The sequence below is a fragment of the Stegodyphus dumicola genome, chromosome 2 (assembly GCF_044657685.1).
Source record: "Stegodyphus dumicola isolate Sdum_Otavi_A_Nest chromosome 2, ASM4465768v1".
NCBI lineage: Eukaryota > Metazoa > Arthropoda > Arachnida > Araneae > Eresidae > Stegodyphus > Stegodyphus dumicola.
The window spans coordinates 253,199,261-253,223,763 of record NC_140769.1 but is presented as its reverse complement, the minus strand read 5'-3'; the positions used below and the strand labels follow the sequence as shown (position 1 = coordinate 253,223,763).

Genomic DNA, 24,503 nt, shown 5'->3' with positions numbered 1-24,503 from the left:
TTATCAGAGGTTTTTGGATTGTAGACAGACCTTTCTTTCTTTCCACCGACAGCGAGGCAGCCGGTCCACTGGGTAGTTAGCATATCGGCCAGGTAGCCCCGCTGACGGAAATAACTTGAACAAAAGACACACTTATAAATACATATTGTGCTCAAGACGACTGCTGGGGGCAGTGCAAACAAATGCTGGACGAAGACGATAGTGCATGATGGAAGAAGGGTACATTGCGGGCGTGAAGAACAATTCCAGTTACATATTTACAGAGTAATGGATAGGTGGTTACAAATACTAAAAGTAATAAGAAGTAAAAAACTAGAAAGTAAAACAATGCATAAAATAAAAAAAAGGCAAAACAGTGTAAACAATACATAAAATAAGGCAAAATACATAGTTCAAGGTTCATAATTCAAGGTTTACAGTTCAAGAAGATAAATATATACAGGGAATAAGAAAAGCCGAATAAGCTAACTTAAGATAAAATTAGTTCGCTACAGGTACAGAGCATACAGGGGCTGTGCTGGTGACGAGGATGGTGGCTGAGAATTACTCCAGCCTGTCTGAGATTATGCGTGCAATGTTTATGCAATCGCATATGCGTTTCAATGCATTGCGATTTTTTGAAGTAGCTTCGGCCCATGCATGGATGTGGTTTGCTACTGGTTGCCTAAGATGATATTTAGCGGTCTCTCTGCAAGCGAACAGATAGTGGTCCGGATCTCCTACCATCCCGCATGAGCAATGCTCGTTTACGCGTCGTCTGAAGCGATGCAGGTAAGTCATGAAGGGACCATGTCCTGTTAGATACTGAGTGAAGTGAGACGAGCCAGATTTTAGAAGCCGGCAGACTTTTGGAAAAAATCTGTAAACTCTTCTGCCGGTGGTTTCTGTCTCCCACAGATGTTGCCAACGTTTAAGTAATTCTCTCTCGTTTTTGTAACTCGTGGCCACATTGCGTAGTTCTTGCGATCTCTGATAAGTTTGTAACTATTCGGCTTTGAATTATTTGCCGCCGACGTTTTAATTGTTACGCCGGTCACAGTTTTGAGCTAACTTCGATTTAAATTTAATTGCGTAGTTCTTGACTATTAGTACAAGTTTTAAATTTGAATGTTACACTTTTAGTTTCATGGCCACAAGAAGTGGTCGATTTTTATAAGCACAAGAAGCGAGTTTATATTAAAGTTCTTTTTCAATAAAAGGGTTTATTTAAAACTCCTCAAGCCTCTTATTACCTCAGATACAGCGATTATTCGCTGTAAGAGTGTTCAGAATTTGTATCTAGTTTATATTTCTAAAGCAAATTCTTTAAAGCTTTAGGAATGAAGAACTATGCGCATTCCAAACATTAAAAAGCGTCAAATTAACAATTTTAAAGAGAACGCAAAATGTTACTTTGCCATCTGAAAATTTTATGCTATACTTTAATAGATTTTTCTCGTGCATGATTTTAAATTTATTTAGTAAATATTCCCCTGTCGTATCTGACTTTATAAATTTAGCCGTCTCCCTTGTTGTTATACGGAGTGATTCACTATTCAAACAATGCAACACATGTAGCAATTTAATTACGCGTAGTTAATGATATAATGTTAATATTTAATTTAAGGGACATATGACAAAAATTTTCAATTTTGGGCTAGAAACTAAAGTAGCCCAAGACGATGCCAAAAATATATAACTTAATTTTCGAAATTTTAAACGACCGAAATCTTTCATTATAAAATGTAAACAAGCACTAGCCAGCCCACCAGTTTAGAAGTGACAGATGTCTGGTGTGGCAACAATAAAGCCATATGGTAAAAAATATGTCCATAAACATTCTTTACCAAAACCTGTTTTATTAGCTGTTTTAAAAGTGTATTTAGAAGTCTAACAAAACAAAAAAAACTACTGTCAAATTGCATTCAAGAAAAAACTCAAAACAAAATGAAATATTTAATAATTGCATCTGGACATGCATACCAAAAACTTTATATGAGTGGCATCAGATTAAAATTAGGTTTATTAGATGCCATAGTATGTTTTAATGATGTTTATACGTTTTAATGATAGAGTACAAAGCCGCAATAAGGTAATGGAATTATTAGAAATACAACCAGGATTTTATATGGTACTTTGCGAAAATAAATTGTGATAGAATTCGTGGGGCTCATCTCATTTATCAAAAGCTTTCTAAAATGACCGGAAAGAATTTGATCAAAAGCTTTCTAAAATGACCGGAAAGAAACAAGTTAATAAAACAACTAGATGCAGAAACGTCAATTCAAGGAGATTATGGTGTAGGAAAATATTAAAATGGTTTTCTATAAATTATTAGCGTTTAAATGATTTTTTTCCAGTTTTTCTCAAAAAATGATATCTTTTTAACTTTCGGTACATTTTTCTTGAAAACTGTTCAGCCTGGAAGGTTTAAATTTTCCACAGTTGTTTACCTTAATTATTTCTTTGAAACTATACAGGACATAAAATTTATGATCATAAGTTTTAGATAGATTAAATATTTTTTTTCTATAATTTTCAAACCATTTTAGTATTTTTTCTTTTTAAGTAAAATGCAAAGTACTGCTTATTATTAAATGATATGGTTTTAACAATCATGCAACATTTAAAAGAGTTTTGTGCAGTATGTTTTAAGAAAGGTGTACCAAAAGCACACCGTCACAAAAGATTCGTCAAAGGTAAGAGAAATTAAACAACTGGTTTTTAAAACATTAGGCTTTTATAATCTATATTTTATGTGTTTTATATAATCTGCAATCTTTATTTTAAATGAAAAAAGGATTCTAGAATCTAAGTTTATTTTGAGAGATGTTATCCCCTAATAACGTATGTGCAATTTGTTGCATTTCGCCAATCGATATGTCACCTATCTTCAGTTAGAAAAATTGCAGACCTGTATGACTTTAGACTACACCAACATTAACTGACTATATTAGAATTTGTGAATACATGCATTACTGAAGTTTGGTTTATTAGATTATGGCAAAGCACTCGAGGGCTATCTGCCTTAAGGGAGGGATGCCTTCGTGGAGGACTTTTTAAGGGAAACTGGTTCGTATACACGTTACACATGGGGAAAACCACGAAAACGCCCATGCAGCCAGCCCGTTCGCGGGATTCGAACCTCGGACCAAACTACCAGTGTTCAGCGACGTTACCGCTCGGCCGCTGGTGGGCCCCTGCATTATTGAAGACTTACAAAATATAATTTGAATTGATGAATAAAATACTTCCGCCTGATTATAAAAATAGACACATAATTCGATGCAATACAATGGATTAGAGGTAAAAATTAAAATCAGGTAAATTATGCATCCAAACACTGTTGAAATTGCTGAATGAACAATTGTGTACGAACTTCTCTAACATCACTCTGCGTCAGGTAGGAAGTTTTGTACTTCATAAATCATGAAGAAGATAATGCTGTGTTACGAAGCATCTTAATTAGGGAGTCCGGTCATTCACTTAAAACTATGCAGGACGTAAATTTTAAATTGCTTCGTCTATTTAATTTCAGTAAATTACATGATATTTATTTGCCTGGGGAATACGGCCTTGATCGTGGGTTTTAAAAAGGCAAACTTTCATGTTTACAAGGTAACAGCGAAACCACCAAGTGGCTAGCTGAGTACAGCTACTGTGAAACGGAATCTAGAAATAATGTTCTTAAGGTTTATATCTTTGGCGATTCAGAACCTCATACAGACGATTAACATACATTTGTTTTTATCAAAAGAAAAAAAGGCCTAGCAAGCTTTTCTCTCTTTGGTAATTCTAGCATTAGGTTTCATTTATCGAATAATTCACATCTTTAATCAAGACTCGCCTGGATATAAATTCACACATAGTACAAGCTAAATATGTTTCATGCTACTATAGAAATAAATGAAACCATAACTATAAAATTAGGCAATCAAATTGTAAAAGAAGCTTAGATAAGCAAAAATACGAATGCTGTCTGCTAGGATGGGATGCCTTCCGTGCAGAACTTAAGGAAAACTGGCCTGTATTCAAGTTACAGTGGGAGAAAATGCCAAAACAGTCCGATTTTTTTAACCCAGACTGTTTTGGCTTAATCTGGGTTCTATCTCAAACCAGACTGATCTATAGTATACTCAGCGGCATTAACCACTCGGGCACTAACGATACTTTAGAAGAAGGTTAGCTTAAAAGTCTACCTACATCTAAGGCATCAAAGTATGGTTTGTTTTGAATCTTTGAACTCTTAATCATATAGCTGAAGAATTTGCATACACAGGGCTGATTATCCCCTAGACTGTAGGTTTTAGAGACTTCAAATTCATAGTATAATCTATCATAATGTCGTGCTTCTACCTTCGCGAAAACAGGAAAAGTGAATATTGATTGATCCGCGAAAGATATGCTATGTCTGAAGCGGAATGTCCTATTTTCACTTAAAAAGCTTCCAAGACTGAGAACAAAGATTGTGCCATTTCAGACTTTTCATATCCTGCTATAGGGTGAAAATATAAAAACTCGTGCCATTTCAGCTTTTTTTTTCATATTTCCCTCCTTTACAAAATTTTGATGGGAAGTGGGTATTCAAAGAACACAGCTAGACTAAATGATAGTACATACTTCTTAAATGTTCTATTTCTGAAATTATTTTTAAGCATCAATTCAAGCGAATTTAATGCTGCATGTAAATAGTGTTAAAGGATTGAGCGTCCTTTCGATGTCAGTTCATACGTACTACTGTCCTAGGTCCATCGTGTTTTCGCTTCGAGTCCATGCTGACTAGAAAGTCCGAAATGGGAAATCCCATAATGAGACACTCAAATGAAACAGTTTTCAAACTTGCTTCCTCTAAGAAAGCCTGAAATAGGACATAACCGTGTCTGTCTCCAAACTGCCTTAATCGGTCCCTGATTGTGAAAGTTAAAAATTCAGATATCAAGAATTTAATTATTCCACATAGATTCAGTAGATATCTCTTCAATATTTAATTAAACGATTTAAATTTAAAGTATATCGTACCTGCATTAGGTTTAACAAAGCTTTCGCTCTTGCCGCTGAATACCAGGATCTCTGCGACAGAGTTTGTAACCACAAATAATACGACATCATCTCGACAGGTAGGCAAGATAGCTGCATAGAGTTGCTGAGCACTAGGAACATTAAATTCCTGCTTCAGGGAGAACTCTGCACTCTTCCAAATATACAGGTATTGCTTTTCTGTTCCTACTAATGCTAGATAATGATTGAATCCTAGCCGGAAGTATTCTACGTCCAACAGAGGATTAGTGGAGACCGATACCAATCTGAAATAAAAATAACATTCGCTAAGAATATTAATACTAAAGAAACAGTTAATCAAGTTCAGTTACTATTCCAGTACCCAGGCAAAAAATGTAGCATTCTTTACTTGACTTAAAATGGGTTGGCTATGAACGAAAAATGGACTTTGTTAAGGGTTGATTTCTGAGAAATTTTACAAAAGAATAAAAATGTTTGCATAGACTTAATAAAATCGAATAAATTTTGAAAAAAAAATTTAAAGGTTTCAGATTGTAAATTACGTCTAAAGGGGCGTTTTTTTTAACATTTTGTGTGTTATATTTATTTATTAAATATGATGTGATTTGCACTTAAACCATAAAATTCAGTTCATTAGCAATGTTGCAAACTAATTTTAAAATGAGCCTATCTTTAGAATTTCCGATACGCAGTTCCGCGAGCTGGAGATAAAAAGTTTTTTTTTCTCCCCCGTAGAGTGTTGCCATTGGTCGCTTTTAAATCGTCGAGTTTGTTACTCAAAAATCCGTTAAAAGTTTTACAAAATATGAAATCGATAATAAAACAAATTCCAAATTTGGTCTTTTACATGCCCATATTCGTAGGAGGATTAAGTCATTCGATGGTTCTATGTATCATTGTTTTATCACAATGCGAGAAACATACATTTATGCGGATTTTTCATTATTTAATTTCTTCAAATATAATGCAATACTAACATTTGGTGGCAACAGTTTGAAAAGTGATTCTCCGTTTATAGCGATTCAACGCTAAATCAAAAATCGTAAAACGAAAACAATAGTCCTTCAGGGACAAGCCCCTTTGGACTAATACTAATTTTAAAAAGAGTAACAATTTAATAAAATAAGTATTAATATGTAAATATTAAGGAAATTTCGGATGTCCGAAATGGACAAAGGCTGGACTGCTTAATCGAAGTCCAAATGCCTAAATTTATTTAGATGTTCATTTAATCTTTGCACATTTACTTCAGAAACTGAAGTGAAAATTACGAATCTTTAGAATGTTAGGCATTTATTGCTTAACTGAGGGTTATGCAGATTTGGATAGGGGTTTTATATCTCTTACGGCGTATTTTTGAACGAGTCATATCTATTAAATTCCAATAAATATCTGCAATAATACAAGAAAATATAACTTTTATTTAATTTACTTGTTATTTGGTAGGGATTTCCAGAAATAATTTCAATTTAGATTCAAGTATACAAATTTATATTTTAATGAAATAACACTTTTCTGATAAACCAAATATTTAGTTTAAGTCCCTACGTTTCATTGTAAACTCTTATTCCATAATAATTTACTAAATTAATAATTTAAAACTAAAAAAAAATTACTTAAAACTGTTAGTTCAAGGAATGACTGAATTTAGTTTTTGAATACAGTGTATTCATTTTAAAACAGGTGCGGAGCAAAATTATAACAAAACTTACATTTTTGTCCATTCTCAGTAGTTGAGAGTTAAGACAACGATAATAACAGGCAGAACAAGACTCAATTTTGTTTCATACCTGTTTTAAAATGAAAGCACCGCATGAAACTAAAAATCCAGTTGTCAAATCTTTCATGAAATTAAAATATCAGAGGCCTAAATATTTCACACAAAAGGCAGATGGGATAATTGCTAAAATAAGGGACAACCCAGCAAAATTTGTACACTTATATTGCAATCATGTTTTAGTCTCAAGAACGAAGGCCGTTACTAGGCAATTTGCCAGCTGCTACAATATCTGCGGGGTCTCAATTCTGCCATACGGTGCCTCCCTAAATTTTGGGGAAATCACAAATTTTGGTGGAAAATTTACTGCTCTGGTTGCACCAGTACTTTCGCAGCGCGATGCTTTCTAAATGCTTTCAGCTAGCAGCATCCTTGGTATATCAGAATTTTTAAAAAACAGAATATTAACCTTCTTGACAAGCAAAGGGACCGATTGATGCAATTAGGTCGATTGACGTTAAGTATATGAAACTTCATTTCGAGACAATTTGCTACATAAGTTTATCTTTTGAATAATCATGCCATTGAATGAATCGGGATTGATGGAAAGGGTCAGCATTTTGTCAATGATGATTTTCAAATAGTTTTAAATTAAACTGGACGTAACTGCTCGATTTCCAACTCCAACAATATCTCTCACTTTCGATCACGAAGGCTGTAAAAAATTAAATTTTGCTCAAACATTGCATTTTATATTGATTATTAGTCTTTTAAAAAATGACCAAAAGTTTCTTCGCTTGCGTTGAATTATCTTTTATGTTTTGTCACAAAACAATAAAATATCCTTCTGAGAAGTAAAAGATGATCTGCTCTGAAAAGGTTTTGAATTCATGCGAAGTTGTTCATAATTATTTCCTTGAAAATAATTTCGAATCAGGTACGAGTTCTTTTCAAAAACAATGCTTTATATAACGAATGGTTTACGATTTTAATACTATAGCACAAACTCAACGATGGTCCGTTTCTAAATTCACATGAAAGAAGATTTATTTAAATGAAACTACAATATTTTGCGGCTCTCCTGAAACCTATCTGAGGTGCTGTGTCATATGATTTGACAAGCGTTAATGCAATCTTGTGCGCACGTAATGGTTTATTTGATTTTATGAATGTTGCTAAGTTTGACGTTTTTGTAGTATGTTAGGAGATCACAGAAAAGGAATCTGAATTTAAGAGATCAGGATATAGTACTTCGAAATGCATGGACGCCGAGATTCACATGCCATTAAATTAAACATTACTGAAGGAAATCTTTCTTGAAAGTGAAATTTCTGAGAACAAAAGATAAGGATAACAGTAGGATACCGACTCGAAGATAGCCGAATTTCGCATACTAACCCTGCACGGTTTGCTTGTAGTTGGTATGAGGTGCTGATCTAAAGGAAATTTCGCAAAGAACTGCATTAAATTACAGTTACTACCTCCCATAGGTTTGCATAACAAATAGAAGCAGAACAGAAGAAAGTTTAAAAAATACCATTCAAAATAAACATGACAGCTTGTTTGAGAAGAGTAAAAACAATCTTCTGTTACGCATAACAGAAAAGGTTAGGTTAAGTTAGTTGAATATGACAAATCCACGAAGTTTATCTGCCTAGGAGGAGGAGGAGGAGGAATCCTTCGAGGAGGACTTCGAGTGAAACTGGCTCGTATTTACGTTACACACGGGGAAAACCAGGATACCCAACCATGCAGCCAGCCCATTTGCCGGGGTTTGAACCCAAGCCAGGTGTAGCTACCAGTATTCAGCGCTCTTAATCCCTTGACTACTGGTAGGCATGTACTGCAGAAAAACAAAAGACGTTTTCTGTTACTATATCCAATACAGCAAAAGTAAAACACAGCAATTAACGAAAATTGTAAAGAATAATCTTTACTTGGATTGCTGGATAGTGCCATCATTGTTTCTTCCAAAGAAAAGAAATGATTTATACAAATCGTTGCCAAAATTACATTGGCACTAGCGCATCTTTGACTGCCAGATTACACACAGGTATATTTTCCAGATAGTCTGCCGGAATGAACAACCTTGATTGTCAAAATGTAATAAATATTTGTAAATTCATTATTAAAATAAGAGCAATTTTATGTCCTAGGTACATCATATACTGTGGACAAAAATGTTTGTCATACTAATGTTATATAAATTATGTCGGATAAAATAGGAAATAAAATAAAGATTTAATAATTTTATGCATATTACTTATTTCGTTGCAAGTAACAATATTCTGTTAATTTCGTTAGCAGCATTCCGAAACTAAAACATTTTGTTTCGAGAGTTTTAACATACATTTCGCTGAGAAAACTCGAGTCAACTCAGCATTTCTCATACATTTTTCAAGAATGGATTACTTTTATAAATGAGTGTTCTTCGGACCACCTTATTCTTGTCCCTTTGAAACATTTCTTTAGCATACGTCACTGTACTGACGTTTTAAAAATAAAATTACAATTCATTTGATTTTGTAAAGTTATTGAAAGCAATTATATTAGTAGAAGAATTTTTTTTTAATAAATTAAAGGCTATTGGAGTTGGCATAATCTAACTTATCAACTATAAATTAAATATCAGTATCCACATTAATGAGATGGACGAAATCGCCCATTTTTAAGGAGCAGTTTTATGTTTGATACATATGCTGGTTTGCTTAAGTCTGAGATCAGCACATACATTGAATCGATTTCGGTACTTTGCTTTTCTTTGATTAAAGGGAAGAAACCTTTTACATACATTCGTAGAAAGAAGCTAAATTGCAATTTTTAAGTCACTATTCTGTAGTTCACAATTATACGTTTTCACTGATAAGGGGGTCTGGAAATGAACCATAATCGTCTGCTAGGAATTTCATTTTAAGTCTCGTGTCATTCAAGAGTTCCGTAAAGTGTTCTCTTTCATTCAATGACAATTCTATTGTTACCAGAGCTTGTCAATCAAATAATTTGAATTTTAGGTTTTGTCGTTTTTGGAAATGGTAGAGAACCACAAGGGCAAGCTTTGAGGGCCATAGATTGAGAAACTTATATAACAATTATTTCAAATATATCTCACATAACGAAGACTGTAATCTATAAACTCTGCTGTTAATATAAACTATGGTGAACTCCCTCTAGCAATCAAGGTGCCCTCTGGTGAGTAGCCAGAGAAAGACTTCAATAAAAGCCAGGTAATAAACATGTTAGGTTGTATCAGAATCCTCGTCTGTATAATTTTTAAAATTATATATTATGTCTCTGTAACTTAACCATTGCAATAAAATGTTACACTGTAAAATACTTTTATTACACCATCCAACACGACCTTCCACAGGACTTATTATAGCCGACTGTAAAATATTTAAGACCAACTTGGAAAATGCAGTTAAAATAAATAGTAAATGGTTAATCTTTGGATTATGGTAACTTAACGATTTTTTTGGCGAAAATTTGGCGACCAACCCTGCTACAGTAACCTGCTAGTTTTTGTTTGGACGCCATTTTGTTTTCACGAAGTAAAGGTTTTTTAACTCATTTTTTTTCCCCAACAATCCGCTAGCCGAATTACGCTTATGCTAGAACTTATATGGAACAAAAGTGCTTAGTCATGACGAAGATTAGGTACGAAATTCGGAGAAAGTGCAGAAACGAAAACTGCTTGCCGTGTTTTTAAGAATTTCACATACACGGTAACCATGTACACATCGACCTATTTTTCACTTAAAAAACATCCCAGAATTGCACAAAAATGGCACTGCACACACTCTGGACTTTATCCATGTACACTGCTAAGTCCTAGCTAGTAACCTTCATCGCCTTACCAAAATGTCGCCAAACTATCTGTTACCATATTCGAAAGATTAGCCTAGTAAATGTAGTTGTTTTGTAATTTTAAGAAGATTTAAAAGATCATTTAAAACACTTCTGCTATAAGAATTAGCCGACGCGTCTCAGGAATTTTAAAATTGTTTGAATTATTAATGCACTGTGGTGTTAAATATGGGAAGACAAATGCTAATATATACGTGTTGACGTTTCTTACTTCAAAACGGATAGTGCTTTTGACAATCAAAAAAGCAGCTAAAAGTAACTGCTATATTAAATGTTTTCTGAAACTAAGAATCAAATTTAAAAAAATAAAAATTTTTACATAACCGAGAGGGTATTTGTTTTAATTATTATAATATCAGCATTCATTAAATTCGCGTAAAACAAGAAGCTAAGAAAAAGTTTGGTAATTGCCTTACCTGTCGAAAAGCATATGGCTTTTAACAAATCTATCCAATTTGAATATTTCGCAGGTTGTGTAATTTGTAACAGCGACATAACCATGACCGTGAACTGTGAATGTGACGAGATCTATTGCAGATGGATAATAAACTTCGATGTAGTGATTCATACCACTCCTGCCTGAAAGACAAAGATTTCACATAAAACTGAATACTGAATTTTAAGACATTTTTATAAAATAGGCATGTTTTAAATTATGTATTAAATATCTTGAACCTATGACAATATCAGCTGATTCTAAGAGATAGCGTGTAGGGTATATTTGACCGCACCATTTAATACAGTAAATCCTTGCTGAAAGCGCGGGGATTGAGACATTAACACATTACGCGTACGGTAAAATCTTATTTCCCAAAGTTAACTTTCTATAGGAAAAACGGGTTAGGTATAGTTTATATTAAAAAGGATATGTATAATTTATACAAACGTAAATTGTAATTAAAGTGGAAAACGAAACAAATGTTAAATGAAAGGACTTATACTATTGCTTAATAATTAGGTACATGATACAATTACTTTTTTAAATAGCTGGCGATTTTTGTTTGGGACAACGTCTGAGGCAATTCATTAACCCTTTTGTCCCAAACGGTAGATATTTAACATTATAACTAAACGAAACGTGCACTACTACTGTATTTTAAGTAACACGACATCACCCCAGTGTATAACACCATGCGGATTTCACTAAATGTAAGGTAATGATTGTCAATAAACCAGTGAGCGCCTGTGTTATACATTTTACAGTAAATTTGCGCAAGAATAAATTTTATGCATAATTTTGTCATACGTATAATACGTTTAGAAAAGAAATAGAATATTAGGTATGCACAAATTACTTAGAGTTTAGAAATTATTTATCTTTTTGTTTATTTGGTATATATATATGTACCACCGGTATTATTGCCGATACATATGTGTGCCATTAGGGTTGTAATTAAGATTTTTATTTTAGCTTTAAAATGGCTCGCCCATTGATGCAAAAACCACTAGAAGCTTAAAAGCTAGGTGAATCAGAACCGGAAGAATCATTTTCATCGAGTTCTAGTAACAACCATTTCAGCCTGACAGTGATGATTCAGGATACATATGCGATATAAATTGCACGTGCTGGTAAAAGTACTACATCTGTTTATGATAAGTTGCTCACTCTTGTTGAAAAAGTCGACAAATTACTCGCTTCCACCATCAAAGCTAAAGACTTAGTACTATGCTTTTATAGATATTTTTTACCAGCGTACATTTGTTACAGACAATAAACTATGGGGCTTTGGGTACATACACGGCCAAGCGCAAAAACGTACCAGCAATTGGAGGCAAGTTGCAACATGGACAATCAGTTTCGATGCAAGTCCACAGGTTTACTTGGCATGATACCAAAGTAGTATTAGTAATGTCAAATTGTCAGAAGGCCAATTTGACAACTGTAACGAAAAGACAAACTAAACAACAGAAACTGATTTGTCCACAGTGATAGCATTTTATCGACAGATAATGGGAGGAGTTGACAAAGCAGATCAGTTTATAGGTCTATGAATACAATAGAAAATCAACTAAACAAAAACGATGAAAAATAACAAAACTACAATGAGTAACCTTATAATAACAAATTGCTTTTGTTTGAAAATCTATTATTCATATTCAGGGTCGAAAGGATTAAAGTTTCGCAGTAAGAAGTGCAAAGGATTTCAATACTTCTTATAAAGCGTCTCTTATAAAGTGCCCTTTTATCATCTTGGGTCAATCTTTGTTACAAAATCAAACAGTTCCCGCGCCTTTGTTTTGAACAGCTGGCTTAAATACTTATACGTTTAAGTCTCTCCATGCTCTTCACTATCGCTGCTTCAACTGGTAATAAGATCATCCAGTTTTTCATCTGTAATTTCATGATCGTCATTCTCGACTAATGAGATACATTCCGCAAGAGAAGAAGAGGAAGAATGACCTTGCTTGTTTGCATTAGCTGTACATAAGTCACGTGATCTCTGAGGTCATCTGCATTGTTTGTTTACAAAAGGTATACATAAATCACGTGATCTATGACGTCAGCGGAATGTATCTCATTCTTTGGAATTCTTCTTCTATAATATTTGAAAAACTTTCATCGTCTATCGCTTTTGAAATTTGTGCGATTTTCATTCGATAGAAATCCTTTAAAAACGTTAACATTTAGCCTCAGCTGATGCCAGCGCGCATTCCTTGTTGATAAATTCAATCATTCCATGCTAGTTTAATCATTTTTATGAAATGCCTTACTTTGAATTGCTTCCAAAATGCCACTAGTGTGCCGTACTTTTTTAGTCTAGCGCTTCATTTGTAAAGAAGTAAACATGGCTAACATAGAATGTTTGAATGTTTTTACGATTTCGTGACCCATTGGCTGATATATTCAGTGTATTTACATTTGTATTCAGTATTGTGAGGGCTTCAGTATAGCATCCTGGAGTATTATTGAGAATTAGGGGATTGGTTTGGTTTATTTATATTTGGACGCTGGTAGGCTCGAGAATTAGAACTTGCAAACTCCGGTTTGTTGTTCTAAGTAATGTTTACTTTTTTATATGAAGTTATTGAACAAGACTATCGCAATGCGTTGGGCGCTCTGCAGCGTACGGCGTATAATTCACGTTCTCACGTAAATCACGTACGGCGTTCGTTCTAAATCACGTACGGCGATGCAAATAAAATGGGACAAATAAAATGGAGACAAGAGAACGCACGTACGCGAAAGTGCGTTCCGCAAGCTCGCGTTCGGAAGGTAGCTGTAGCCTGATATATATTTTATAGAGTAAATCTGCATGAAATCTATCACTTTGCATTCCGTAAAAATGCAAAATAAAATACAATATTTTTATTATTTTCATTATTATTTTTTATATTTTTATTATTAGAATATAATCAAATATTTTCATCGACATTAGTGTAAAATTCTGTAAAACTTAATAGCACAAAAATTAAGATAAATTCACAAACTAATCAATATATTATAAAAATTCGTTCAAATAATATAAAATGTTGCCAAATATTGCTTTTTTTAAATAAACTAACATTTTCAACAAATTTCCAATTCAAAAACTACCACGTTTCGTTTTTTAGAAAGCAAAGGTAATAAAGGTTTTAGTAACTTTCTATTTTATTTCATGTGTTTTCTGTAGACCTGTAATATCGATGCAATGCTTCTACCAGCACAAAAAAATCGGAATGCTTTCAGAACATATATTACGCCCAAAGGGGCGTTTTTGTAACTTTTCGTGCTTTACCTTCATTAAGGGATGTTGGAACGGCAAAATCTTCAAAAAATTGTGATTTCATATTTTTGCATTTTCAAATTCTCTACACCTCTGTCTTTCTAAAAACACAATTCTTTAATCTCTACGAAAACTAGAACTGTAAAAAATCTAGTTTTAATTTGTTACCGATTTACTTTGATCTATGAGGATTTTTACATCAAAACTAATTTTTCTCCAAACGTGATTTTTTTTTTTACACTCGATGTACCTTTTCTCAGGAACTACTGCTCACAGGCATCTAAAATTTTTATGGCTTATTTATTAGGTTTCCTAATATTTACTGAGCTTTTTGTGATAAATTTAGAGAAAAAAATTTAAACTTTTTTGTGCGAGAAAAGTGCTAAATTTTACTATGCCCAACAAAATATTCTATAAATTACTCTAAAATTCAAGATGTTTCAGAAACTCATTTCAGTATAATCAGATAAGTATACTTTAATTACACAAAAAATTTCAAGCGTGTATCTACAGCAGATTTTTGAGAAAAGGTACATCGAAAACCGCCAATTTAGCATTGTCGGTATAGGGCTTGCTTAAACCCTTAAAATACCATGTTCTACGCACTTAAACCGTAATACTCAATTCACCAACAATATCACAAAATATTTAAAAAGAACATGTCTTTATTAGAATCTCCGCTACACAGTCTCGCGAGCTGGGGATAATTTTTTTCCCGTACAGTGTTGCCATTGCTCGCTTTGAAATCGTTGATTTTGTCAATGAAAAATTCGTTAAAGTTTTACAAAATATGAAATAGATCATAAAACAAATTCAGGGTTCCAGATGCCCATATTCGAGTGGAGGACTACGTTATTCATTTTCTACGTTATTCAAAATTTGATGGCTCTCGGTATCGTTGCTTTTTCACAGCGTGAAAAACATGCATACATTCACGCAGATTCTTCATTATTTAATTTCTTTAAATATAATGCAATGTCTAATATTTGGCCGTACGCTGTAAAAAGCGAAACGCCGTTTTAGAGTGGACGACACAAAATGCCAAACGAAATAATAGCCCTTCTCGGCAAACTGGCCTTTTTGGTTAAAAATCCAGTAAAAAATTCTGCACGCGAATTTAAGAAATTTCAATTTACACGAAGATGCACGTGGGGGTAAATACGAGCCCAAAACAGTACTTAAAGTAACTACTTAGCAAGTAATGAAGCTGCAAATTTGAGACGTAATCTAAAATAAAGGCCATAAACCTTGACAGTTGCAAAGGAAATGAATAATGAATTATGGTTTAAGAGGAGCATTAAGTTTTATGGTTGTGGGCTCAAACAGACCCCACGTGTGTGTTCGCTAGTCAAAAACCTAAAACTTCTTTTTCATGAGATTTTTCTGTTAAAATTACTACTAGATTTTAAAGAATGAAATTAGTTTTCTGTAATTAAAGTTTGCGAGGAGAAAGTCTACTTGTTAAATTATCTGCAAGCCACCACAAAAGGCGAAAATAAAAACGGTATTCTCAATGATAAACTTTCCATTTGAAACTATTTTCTTAGGATTGATACTATATTTTTTAATTTGTATAGAAAATTGCAGAGAAGAATTAGAAATTCAAATTTAATTTATCCTTACCTCTCTGTTGATATACCCACTTTGAGACATCAGGAGTGCTGATAAGTACCAACAAAGAACCACTAGAATCAGACTGAACAAATGCCAGCTTTCTGGCGCTGTATTCGCTGACTGCTGGACCGATACCCAAAGGAAAGAGACTGACCTGCAGAAAAACACTTTCAGTGTGGTGGTTGAAACTAAAGAAATCGGTAGGATACAAAGCATAGAATATAAACCTAATATAAAGAAGTGTCCTTTTGATTAGTAACGGAAAACTGCATAAATAGTTTGTTTATTTTTTTATAACTTTTAGGACTTGCAATCCCTCTCTCTTCATACTGAAATGAAGAAATTCGCTACTTACCCGGAAGCTGCTGTCCCCCATGACTTCATAAACGTAGACGAAACTAGTCTGTGTATTTTGAGTCAGGATCGCCACATAAAGAACTTCTAAATTATTTTCCATACGAATGTATATTGCAACATCTATTACAATACCTGAAAAAAAAGTTAAGACTTGGAGAATCATACAGATGTTTTGGAAAATGTACATAACGAGTTCTTTTCAATGTACGCATATCACGCATTACTATACAAGTTCTTCGCCGCCCAAAAGGTATAGTGGTTAGAGTCGCTGACTATCACGCAGAAGAAGCCCGCGTTCAACGGAGAAGGCATGGATGTTTGTAAATGTACAGTGTCGGTACGTTATGGCGGCACTGTAAACATGCAACTAGACGGGGAAAGTCTTCTACGTTATGGCGGCACTGTAAACATGCAACTAGACGGGGAAAGTCTTCTACGTTATGGCGGCACTGTAAACATGCAACTAGACGGGGAAAGTCCTCTCCTACGTTACGGCGGCACTGTAAACATGCAACTAGACGGGTAAAGTCCTTTCCTACGTTATGGCGGCACTGTAAACATGCAACTAGACGGGGAAAGTCCTTTCCTACGTTATGGCGGCACTGTAAACATGCAACTAGACGGGGAAAGTCCTTTCACGGGGGAAAGACGGGGAAAGATGGCAAAGCACTCGAGGGCTATTTGTCCAAGAAGAGGGATGCCTTCGTGGAGGAGTTTCTAAGGAAAATTGGCTCGTATACACGTTACACATGGGGAAAACCAAGAAACCGTCCATGCAGCCAGCCCGTTCGCAGAATTCGAACTTCGCACCAAACTACTAATGTTCAGCAATTTTCCCGCTTGGGGGCCTGAAAAAGAATATGATTCGTAAAAATGATTACTTTTCTATGAAGTAACTCAACAGGAGGAATTTTGGCAATTAATTTTCTTTCCTCTAAATCTGGATCATTTCCAACACTTTCACTGTCAAATCTCTATGGAATTCTTTGCATTACACTAAAACGAGCTATCAGTGGTAATCAATCAAGTATATCATTTATGCGTAGCTGGGAGATCTATGTCCCATCCATTGACTACATTAAATAAGTCTCAAGGAATTTAAGACCACCTTAGAGACTTAAAAATTGCTAAATAATGTGGAATGGAATGCAGAAAAACCTATCACATAGTTTTACTTTACTTGCCTTTACCTGAATACTTATTTAAATGGCAAATTAGTGTCTGTAGCCCACGGGTAAAGGTTTTAAAAGGGCTGGAGTTTCTAGACCTAGCTTCGCAGAAACAGCTGGCAAAATTTTGCAACATTTTCTTCCGAAACTGACGACTCTCCAGGACAAGGTCCTTTTTGACAGGGACGAGTACGCACTACTTGGAAACTATAGAAGTCTAGGCAAAGAAAGTTTATATTCTCTGTATATTATTTGAATATGACAAAGCACATGGAGGGTTAATTGCCTAAGGAAACAGATGAACTCGTGGTAGGTTAAGCAAAACTGGTTGACGTTTCGCATGGGGAAAATACCTATACAGCCAATCTGTTTACATAGGTTACAAATCAGGGTTGAATTACCAACACTGTGATATTAAGCCACTGCTGGAACCTTAACATGGTACCCGACGAAAAATAAAATTTAACAGATGCAGTCGGACTGAGTAGTGAAAAACTGACGAAAGCCAGCTAATCAAAATGTTGACAGCATTCGAAACACCCTACATGTTCGACAAGGGGTAGGGTCCTTGACCCTGCTGCTACACCGCTTTCCTGTGCGACTAATCAAAATGCAAGGATGCCCATGTGCAGGTTCTTTTGAAGTAAGCTGGTTCACATTAACGCTACACATGAATTGCGAAAGGAGTCTTTAAAAGTTAATTTTTATTGATAAAATGAGAGATTTTTTTTAAGCTTTAAAACATATTAGATTCTTTGTGAGGAAACATTCCATTAGCATTTACGTTTTACAGTTTAGAAGTTTTCGTTCAGGATTACTGAACGTGGTACGGAATCTTTCGCTTAAGTGTTATGGCTCCGAAAACAATTGCATAGCCGATCCGCGTGGCATAGAAACGAAACTCATAGTTGCCAAATCATTTAGACATCAAGCTTTATAATATTTTCCACATAAAAAAAAGTATTAAAAAGGTACTCACTCCAATGGTCTGCGACAAAATTTAGAACAGCTTTGTCTTTTGACAACACGAAATAATTTTCGATGCTCGAATCAATTTGACTGAGTAAAACAGTCTTTTGTGAGACAGCCAGGATGTAGTCGGTGTTATTGAATCTCTTGTAGCGCCACTGGGTAGAAGTCATATCGTCAAACACTGGTAGTGGTTTAATGCTTTCGATAATGAGTTCTGAAACAAAACAAAAAACGTTTTAGTTACTGAAAATACAGTACAATGGTACAACAATAAACTATACTACAATTCATGCGATATTTGTTACTTTTTACTGACACCAGTTGTTACGTTATTTTTTTCCTTCACGTTCGTACGGGGTTCATGTGGATTTTGAGTGAAAGTCAACGACACTTGATGAAGTATCGAAACACACTTTATTGGCCCGTATTAATCAAGGCAGCTCCAAAATCACGTTTTACAGTCATCGAAGATCTACTATAAACGTGCTGGAACAATCAGCGACACAGCCTGCACACTATCAGGCAATAATGGTGGAGACAGCTTCACTGCAAAGCACCAGCGTACAGCTCCCGACTCTGCTCGGTCGTTCTCGGAACTCCACGTACTCTCGAGGCTCTCCACGCTACAACTCGCGATGCATTCGACGACACACAAAAGCACAGCTCCCGACTCTTCTATTCAGTCGTTCCCAGACCTTAACACACTCTCTCGACGATGCACTAACCGCGATACACTAAGAAACTCTTCGATGCACTCAACGAGCCACTCGGCACTCGCTGCCCGGCTGTCAACTCTATCGTCTCTCGCACGGACTGACCCGCTAGACAAGACACCAACCATCTCGCACTCTAGACGAGGCACTCTTACTCTGACTGCGGACCAGCAGGGTTTGTATAGCTTTCGGCTTGTGTTCGAGAACATTCTGGGCTAAACCGGTAAGAATTCGTTCCAGAAGGTTCTCCATCCGCCCATGGCATATTGCCAATTTCGTCGCCAAATGGGCGATTTCTCGCCAAATATGGCAAACCTGCCTTCCTTTGCCATGTTATGTCAACCCTAAAACTGCTTGGCAGGGAAGCCCTCTTACCGCGTCTGTACATTTCGTAACAATATTATAGATAATCATTTTGAATATTTTACAATCTAATTTTATGATTGTGGATCGTCTGCATGGAAACTGGTACGGTATTGAAGGTGAATATAACATCTTTTCGATTATGAAAACTAACAGAGCCGAAACTAATCCAGTTAGACATAGGTGGTTTTGTGAAAATGGGTAATTTCCGTAATTGAGTTTAATGAAAAGTACCATACTAATGCATCTTTTGTAGCTTTGAAAATGCCGGTATTTTAGTTCTCACCAGCTATTCTTTTGATGTTCTTTAAATGAGGTCAGCTCGCATTCCGATTACGCACTGTAGTGGCGTAATGAGTAAATATTTTGATGGTCATCAGCGAGCTCAGCCCACATTCCAGTTATGCACTGCAGCAGCGCAAATAAACTCAGCTCGCTTTACAAATTTAACAACAGATATCGCGAGTATTTGGGAAGAAGGAATTGCTTGAGTTAATTTCGCAACCACCGAAGGGTTAACACTTCATATAGCATTTATTTTTCTGGTTTCCAAAGTATCAGCATCACGAAGAGGGGTGACAAAGACACTATCTCACAAATGTCATCAACAGTCCCGTCACTCACCAGCGCCTATTTCTTAGGTCACAAACGCTAAGTTTGTTTCGAACATTCTGTATCAATTCCTGATGTTTTTAACATCTAGAAGGATGCATCCATATAAACTTCTGAATTGCCGTTGATGGAGGAATTTTTTCATAGAAACCCAAAAGACAAACTAGCCTTCATTTTCGTCAACGACATTCCGTTTCCAAGTAATCCTTTAGGACAACCATTGTGGTATAATCTACTGCACGGGGAAAAAACATACGACAGGTGACAGCAGGGCCGGACACCCGTACGGCTTACTAGGACTTTTCGGGTAATGTCCGGATTCTGCAACTATCTAGAGCTTGGCCCCAGAAGGCCCACGCAAGGGGCTCACAGCAGACACCCAGACCCAGCGTCCGGTTCCTCTTCACTGCAGTTGCTGCCAACCAAAACGGAAATACCACCCGTGGCACCAGCATCCAACTGCCCAAGCCGCAGTATTTATTGGACCTAAAAGAAATATACATGGCCATACAGGAGCCTTGAAGAAAAGATACATGCCTGGCTTTGTTGTTATTTGAGCAGTTTTAAGAATAAGAATTATACAAATAATTATAAATCCACAGTTTGAATAAAGAATACAGATATTAAAGCAAAAATAGTCAGATATGAATACGTGTACAAATTCCTGGACATATGTGGGCCTTGTAGAGGATATACAGGCTTGGCATTTGTTGTTAGGCAATGTTCATTGCTATTTATGCACTTTTTGCTTTATTTTTGATACTTACATATCTAATCTGAGCTTTTAATATGCTCTTTGGATTACACATGGATGTAATGCGTTTTCTTAACCTGTTATCGCTTGGATGCACCTTTTATTTTCCAAGGCTATGCTTAGAAGTTGCAGATAGTACGTATAGCAATGCTTAATTTTTGCGCATTTTAATGACTTATTTTTTACACATATTCATTGCACTTACTTAGCACTTGTACATTAAACATGACAGTACTTATTATTTACATATTCTTATGACTCACTTTACATGATCGAGATATCGTTATGCATTACGTGTTGTTTTACAAGTTGCATACTTAGTACTTTCAGTTTACTTTGTTGGATACACTTTGATTCTCTTGGATACACTTATATATTACTTAGACACAATATTTCTTTGGCATTGCTTATATTCATGTTACTTGGATACACTTTAAATTTTGCAAAATAGTAAATTGATATCAATGTGCATTATGTATTTCGTTACAAGTTGCATATGTAATGCTTTCGGTTTTCACTTGGGGACATTTAGGTTTTACTTACATATACTTAGATATAACTTAGTTGCATTTATTCTTTGGTATTACTTTGGTACTCATATTACTTTCATACACTTATTACTCTGATATTACTTACACTTGGATACACTTTGATATTGCTTAGACAACAATATTTTGTTAGACAATTATACTTTACAATAATACATCACAATAATACTTTACAATGATATTACATTAATAAACAAAGTATAGTACTACTTTATTAGTTGCATACATAGTACTTTCAGTTTGCACTGGAATACTCTTATTACTTTGGTTTTACTTAGCTACTCTTACATACACCTGACATAACTTAGTACCAAAACATATGACAATAGGTCTGCGGTCGAGCGGTAAAGTCCCTGAACACTGGTAGTTCGGTTCGAGGTTCGAATCCCGCCAACGGGTTAGCTGCATGGGCGTTTTCGTGAATTTCGCTATGTGTAACGTGTTAATACTAGACAGTTTCCCTTAGAAAGTGCTCCACGAAGGCACCTCCCCTTCCGTGTAGTGACTTAGCTCGGAACACATAAATAATAACATATACAAACAGGACTATGAAATGATAAAAATCTCACATTTCTATCTTCGATGACCGATTTCGGTAAATTTTTAATAATCAAAGAAGGAGCATCTTTGCTTTACATTAACATTGCGAACTACCACCATGTAATGAACTCTATGTAATTGTGGTTCATATAAAGCATAGAACTTTTCCCAAGGTCACTCATTGCTGAAATTTGACAAATTTTCTTATATTACATGAATTTATTTAACACGATTAGGAATACACTTTATGTCGGGTGAATTCTTTCACAATAGACATTGCCCTGTATTAGACCTGTATTCTTACATAATAGACATTAAGTAAAACTTTAAATTTGTTAGCTTAAGCTTTTATATGTTAAGATTCGTGCCTGAACAGTTCCTATACACATAAGAAAATTTCAGGATAAAATTTAAATAATATTGTAGTTTAAGCTTATACGAGAGAGTAACTATATTAATTGCATTTGTCACGTATCAATGAATAAAGTCGGCTAAGATGATAATGTTCTGAAACAACGTTACGGTTCCTGTCGAAAACTATTCAACATATTTCAGTACTCGATTTCAAATGAGTAGTATTAAAAAGATACTAAACATTACTTGATCTATTTATAAACGCTAATTTATGCCAATTTATGCTAAATTTACGCTTATTTAATTAAGGAAACTAATTAGCATATAAATGGAAGTTATTTTATTTAACTAGCGTATAAATAAATAGAAACCAGTTTTATTCTTGTGAATTGTTTCCACTTGTATGGATGGCTTGAGAAGAGAATATCATGACCTTCCAGCAGCACAAAATTTGAGCAAGATTTTGTGAGAAATAAAATGTAACTAAAATAATTCTTAATAGCGCCTCTCACTCGCAGTTAGTTTTTTTTATGGTGCCCAAGGCGAATAAGAAGCAGCAGAAAGTTTAAGCAGAAAAATGACCTTTTCAGAAGTACACTGTATTTAAAAATGCTATCCTCGAGCTATTCTAGCTTGTTACCTGGAGTTTCACGAGACCGATTACATACTAATTTAGGTTTGGTTTGTTTTATGTAATTACGGTAAAGCTTCGAGGGTTTTTTGCGTAAGCGGAGGTATGCTTTCGTGGAGGACTTTCTAAGGAAAAATTGGCTCGCATATACATAACACGTGCGGAAAAACTGAAAACTCCCATGCAACCATTCCTTTCGTGGGATTAAAAACCTCCGGCCGAACTACCAGCGTTCAGCGACTTTACCGCTCAGCGGCTAGTGGGCCCGCATACTAGTTTATACCCGAGATGCCCGAACTTTAAAGAGCGCAACCTCAATGAAGAATTATTTTGGAAACTTAAGCGGCAGGTAAATAAAACAAGTGAAAATAACTATGCACTTTTAAATAGGCGTTTTATATTCATCAATATTTTCTAAAATTTAGATAAATGCTTAAAATCTGGTCTAAGTCAAGTTTCTAGGATGTGTTGAGACAAAATAAAAAAATTTCACAACGCATTAACAAAAACTGACATAGAGCAATGCTTCTGCGGGAAATGTGATCTTTACAAATACAGAAACTACGAAGAAACATTAAAGAGCTACGGTGCTTTTTTTCTTTGATTATCCGGATGTGGATTATCCAAGCAAGCACGCTTATTAAACAAACACAAGCCAAAAAATTGCTGAATAGCATCATTAGGATTAGTTTCAATGATTAGCTCGTGCAACTCGTTCTGCATATACACAGTCGAAGGCATCTTTTATTTTCGATTGATTACTGGGATTTTTTTTTTATTTCGTACGCATTTTCGGGCATATATTGCTTTATTCATTTAAAAATCGATTCAGAATTTTAGATTGAAAAAAGGAACACGTTATAAATAATAAAAACAAGAAAGTTGTTTTAAACATTAAAGCAAAAACTTGCATTATTCAAAAAATTTTAAACGTGGCGAATCAACAATAAAACTTACTGAGGAATATAGAATTATCGCACAAACTATTCGTGAAAAAATAAATTCTGAAAGCTTTTAGATTTTATATTACGCCCAAAGCGGCGTTTTGTGTTGTCTTTATTTATTAAGTACCATGTTCTTTGAACTTAAACCATAAAATTAAATTCAAGAGCAATAACAAAATTTATATATTTAGAATTTATATATTAGAGCATGTATTTAGAATTTCCGATGCACAGTCTCGAGCGCTGTAGATAAAAATGTTTTTTTTTTCGTACGGTGTTGCCATTGCTAATTTTGTATTCGTCGAGTGTGTTAATTAAAAATTCGTTAAAGTTTTAAAAAATAAATAGATAAAACTAGTTCCATATTTGGGCTTCCAGATGCTCAGATATTCCATACATTAGAGTGGAAGATAACATTCAAAATTGGATAACTCTAGGTACCGTTGTTTTTTCACAATGCGAGAAACATACATACATTCATACAGATTCTTCGTTATTTGATTTCTTTAAATATAATGCAGAGCTGTAATATTTGGTGGCAACAATCTGGAAAGTGAAACGCCTTTTATAGTCAACCACAGCAAAATGCAAAAACGAAATGGCAAATTGCCCCTTCGGGCTAAAAAACACTTAGATACCTTCACGTGTT

The 24,503-nt window shown here is 34.8% G+C and overlaps 1 protein-coding gene across 1 annotated transcript in view; it reads right to left on the bottom strand.

Moving 5' to 3' along the window:
• LOC118198080 (uncharacterized) overlaps positions 1-24,503 on the bottom strand; it is a 122,421-nt gene that overhangs the window by 84,898 nt on the left and 13,020 nt on the right. The window contains exons 4-8 of the mRNA XM_035369677.2: positions 18,403-18,609; positions 16,253-16,386; positions 15,907-16,051; positions 10,996-11,158; positions 4,999-5,282 (exon numbers count right to left, since the gene is read on the bottom strand). Of these exons, the coding sequence (XP_035225568.1) occupies positions 4,999-5,282; positions 10,996-11,158; positions 15,907-16,051; positions 16,253-16,386; positions 18,403-18,609 (933 nt within the window). The remainder of the gene's footprint in view (positions 1-4,998; positions 5,283-10,995; positions 11,159-15,906; positions 16,052-16,252; positions 16,387-18,402; positions 18,610-24,503) is intronic.